At 40.0% G+C, this 4547-nt stretch overlaps 1 protein-coding gene across 1 annotated transcript; it reads right to left on the bottom strand.

Moving 5' to 3' along the window:
- Window positions 1–541: 541 nt before the first annotated feature.
- LOC109953659 (protein FAM111A-like) lies at window positions 542–4176 on the bottom strand. Its single transcript, XM_020589130.1, has 3 exons — window positions 3834–4176; window positions 3067–3108; window positions 542–2972 (listed from the first exon to the last, which is right to left on the bottom strand). The coding sequence occupies exons 1-3, from the start codon at window positions 3936–3938 to the stop codon at window positions 1167–1169; spliced, it is 1953 nt and encodes a 650-aa protein (XP_020444786.1). The 5' UTR covers window positions 3939–4176; the 3' UTR covers window positions 542–1166.
- Window positions 4177–4547: the final 371 nt, after the last annotated feature.

Genomic DNA, 4547 nt, shown 5'->3' with positions numbered 1-4547 from the left:
TATCCATGTAGTAATACTGCTTGCAAACCAATGATGATAAGATGATGTTAGGGGGTAGGACTAGATAAGTCTAACTTCTTCCTACTCCGTTCAAGCATGTACTAGGTATAAGCAAATTGAAAATATTTTTGTGGACATGTCTGGAATTATGTGTGATTACATACTGACTGTTGTTACATGTTTGAAAGAATAAATAAATCAAATCAAATCTTATGTGGTGTTTAGTCTTATACCTACTGGAAAAGCTCTGATCAGTGGGCCCAAACAATCTGTAGATTTTTTTTTAAATACAGTTTTCTGCTGTTATTCAGGGTGGAAATCTGAGGAGTACTGCAGAGTGATTGTTTTTGCTTTCAGTGTAAAAGAACATTCATTTAACTACCACTCAGTGTAAAAGAACATTCATTTAACTAACAACTTGTTTGAGCAAAAACAAGCACAAAAATGCATTAAAGCAACCTGAAGTCATCCTGAGCAGAGCGGAAGAAAACACTTCACATGAACTTTAAATTTGAGAATTTTTTTAATTTCGTCAACATTTCAAGACAGTGTGTGAACATTTGTTGGATGACTGAGCAGTATTTATTTATTAGCCACATGAGCTGTGGCACTGTGGCCTTCTCTCAGGGAAACTTTCAGAGAATGGAAAGGTATTCGGAAAATATTGTTAATATAACCATGAAAAAACTAAGAAACAGAGTCTGAACAGAACCAAGCACTTGAGATTTAATACAACTGAAAGTCTTAAGCCCTTTTCAGACCGGCAACCTTACCCATGAATTTACCTACTGTTTCACATCTGGGCATCACGTCTGGACAAAGCCACGTGTCACGCAGCCAGCAGAGTGCTACCAACAACAAAACATTACTAGGAATTTCATGCACAGTGGCTTTGAACACCAAAATAAACAAAACAAAACTAACTGGTACACATCCACATACGGACAGCATATGTACAGGTACCATGTCTGAAAGGGGCTTTACACTGTTACATCACTAACATTTAACAACCGATGGTTAAAGCACAGTAAAGCCAGAGACTGAAAAAAACTTTAATACTGTAAAAGCAAATGCAACTATATTTTATAGATGATTATATTTACTGAAGATGGAAAAAACCATTCTAACACAAACACATGTGTTCTGATGCTTGAGGAGCCTCTGGATCACTCTTCATCAACATCCATGGACTCATCACCCTTGACTATTTTTTCTAGGTATGGATTTCCCTTTGCTTCCTCCTGAACTCTCTTCAACAGCTCCTCACTTCTCTCTTCCTTCATCTTACTCACAAAACTTTCAAATATAGTAAGCAGAGGATGGGCACACTCAATCACATGCTCTTCCATGTTTCTAAACTCATAGACATATCCTGCAGTGTGCAGACCAAAAACTCTGCACTGACCATCAAACACTGGGGAACCAGAAGAGCCGTGATACATGAACGTGTTGTAGGTCACCACTTGTTCTGCTTTGTTTCCACCCATCATTATGTCTTCAATGCCTTGATTTGTGATCAGTTGCCTGATTGAATGGATAATGAACACAGTCTCTCTGTATGGCCATAAATGTTCATCAACAGCCTGCTCTCTCTTCTCTTTCTCAATGATACATGTAGGATCCATTTTCTTCACTCCTCCTGCTGGGTGGCCGATAATACAGGCTTCACCATTTGGAGGCATTGGGCCAAATTTCTTAAGGAGCCCTGGTGGTATACTTGTTTTCTTGTTTTTGGTTTTTGTGTTGCTTCTCTGGCCCTCAGGGTTGAGCTCTATTATGGCATAATCCAGGTCACCATCAATGTCAATCAATGTTTTCTCACCCCTGAAGTAGTAGTAATTTGTCTTTGGCTCTGGATCATCATAGTTAAACAGAGCAAACACATCTATACCGTCCTTCAGATTTCTTCCTTCAATACAATCTTTAAATTCACGAAATAAATGGACATTAGTCAGGATGAAGTTATCAAACAGTACAAAGCCAGTTCCCTGACAAACACCCTCAACAATCACTTTACAAACTGAGTTGCCAAGTTTCAGCAGCTTCCTGACTCTGTGAACCTCACTGAATGATGCTTGGATCTTTCCAAAGTTTTCCTTCCTCAGGTCTATTTCTTTCCGAAAAGAATCACCAGGGAATCTGCTCTCCAGCAGTTTTATCAGATCTGGAAACTGCTTTCGGGGTAGCTCATAAATCTCCTCAGTGCCGACACTGATTCCTCTCTGCTGTGCTACATCTGAGACCGTCACTGTGTCACTTGTCTGGTTTGAACTACCTGATGCACGTGGACTTTCCATTGGTGCCTCTGAGACTGTGTCAGATTTGTGTTGTGAACCAATTGATGCATGAGGGTTTTCCTGTAGTGTTTTTTCCTCGCTTTCATGGCGATAACATAACTTGAGTTTTTTGTCATCTTGATTGTCAACAGGCTGTGTGCGTTCAATCTTAATCTTTGAATGATCATTGTCGGACAGAGAGAAGCCACCAAGGTCATCAGTGAAGCGACCGTCTCTTTTCAGAGCCTGTTCCACAGTCATGCCCTTCTCTGCATAAACACGGAGATACTTGAACTTTGTGAAAACATTGTTTCTAAATTTTTTTTTTGATTTGGCATTTTTTCCTCCTATAGTATCAATGTAGAAGACAGAGTATTCTTCCCTGGGATATATCGTGTAATTTTGGTCTTGGATCTTCTCAGCCGTTTTTGGTTGATAGAATATGGTAACCAGCTCCCTATCGCTGATACAAGTACAAGGAAAATGGGTTGCAACAACATATTCCATATGTCCCTGACCCAGCCGAATTACAACGTTTTCATCTAACCATTTGTTCCTCAGCTCCTCTTGATACTTTTCAGTTGATTTAATTGCCTCCAGCACTGTGCAGGGGCCAGGACAGGAAACATCGTATTCATCCTGGTCACGGGCCTTGAATTTCACTCTGAATGAGTGAACTTTGTGGAATTGTCTGCCCTGCAGAAAAGAGTGATAAAGTAAAAGTTAAATGCCCCTGTTGTAATAAAAGTGCAGCCTACTGTGTGCATGCAGTCTGTAACATAACACTGACCTTGGTATCACCATCCTCCTCCCCCTTCACTTTCACTGGAGTCTACAAAATGAGGAAAGGATTTCAGAATCAGGATAAGATTTAGATTTTCTGTAGCAAAAACAGTTTTCAGAAAGTTTGACAAAAAGGTGTTTCGTGTTTTTCAACATCATTTCATATGCATATACAGTAGAGCAGAGTGTATCCTCCACACATTTCTAGTTTAGATGGTTTGACATGTAACCCAAAGCACACACAGTACATTTTTAATATCTCCTGAACTCTTTTCAACAGCTGCCCATTTCAACCTTCCTTCAGCTTACTCACAAAACTTACAAATATAGTAAGCAGAGGAAGGGCACACTCAATCACTCTGTGTGGTTTTCAAACCCACAGGTAAATCCTGCGATGTGCAGACCAAAAACTCTGCGTTCATCAAACACTGGGAGCCAGAAGAACTGTGATACATGAAAGTGTTGTAGGATGACACTTTTTCAGTCAGGATGAAGTTATCAAACAGTACAAAGCCAGTTCCCTGACAAACACCCTCAACAATCACTTTACAAACTGAGTTGCCAAGTTCCAGCAGCTTCCTGTCTCTATGAACCTCACTGAATGATGCTTAGATCTTTCCCAAGTTTTTCTTCATCAAGTCTAACTTGTTACAGTCACAGGGACTGAATTTCACTGTGAAACGATGTAGATGTTTGTTCCCTGTAGGAAATCAAAGTTAAATGTCCCTGTATTAAGGCCAGAGCATATTCTGAGCAGGCAGTGTATCACAGTACCTCAGCGTCATGCTCTTTCTTCATTCTCGTGTCACGGCCTGCAGCAGTCTGGGAAATGACAACAAGACTTAATTTGATGCTGTAAAACACATGAACCCCATTCATGAAATGTTTACAGCAGCAGCTGGTAGTGGGGTTTTCACAAGTGGATCTGCCAGCAGCTTCCTGTTATTCCACTGATCGACACTTGGTGGCCGTAATGAGCGAGATTCTTAGAAAGTAAACATGTTTTACAATTCAGATGTAAAATTCTGTCAAAAAGTGGCTTTGTAAATATTTCATGAGACGCAAAGGAAGAAATACATATATTCATCACATTTATGAGGCTGCAAGAATACACAACATGTTTTTTGATAAACACTGAATGTAAACTACTTAAAACTAACATCCATCATGCATAACTCCTCCCATCCCCTGCACCACACAGTGGAGGCTCTGAACAGTTCTTTTAGCACCAGACTGTTTCATCCCCAGTGTAAGAAGGAGTGTTACCGTAGGTCGTTCCTCCCCTCAGCAATCAGACTGTACAACACATCACTGCAGGGATAAGCTAGGTGAAAGTATGAAGGACTATGTAATAATCAACTGAGGTGCAATATTCAGCTCCTGGGGGTGAAATGCACTGTAAATAGGCTCATGTGTAAATTCTGTTCTTGATTATTCAAATACTTGATTCTGTCTATTTTTGAGTACTTGGAATTTATTTATCAGGAT

The sequence above is a fragment of the Monopterus albus genome, unplaced genomic scaffold (assembly GCF_001952655.1).
Source record: "Monopterus albus unplaced genomic scaffold, M_albus_1.0 scaffold929.1, whole genome shotgun sequence".
Classification (NCBI taxonomy): Eukaryota; Metazoa; Chordata; class Actinopteri; order Synbranchiformes; family Synbranchidae; genus Monopterus; species Monopterus albus.
This window is presented reverse-complemented; position numbering and strand designations above follow the sequence as displayed.

What these genes read in the sequence shown, in the direction of transcription:
- LOC109953659 (XM_020589130.1), bottom strand. Translation starts at nt 3,938, where the DNA reads ATGAATGGGGTTCATGTGTTTTACAGCATCAAATTAAGTCTTGTTGTC. An exon ending in AGAAAGAGCATGACGCTGAG is followed by an intron (nt 3,109 to 3,833) that starts GTACTGTGATAC and finishes CTCATTTTGTAG; the next exon opens with ACTCCAGTGAAAGTGAAGGG. An exon ending in AGGAGGATGGTGATACCAAG is followed by an intron (nt 2,973 to 3,066) that starts GTCAGTGTTATG and finishes TCTTTTCTGCAG; the next exon opens with GGCAGACAATTCCACAAAGT.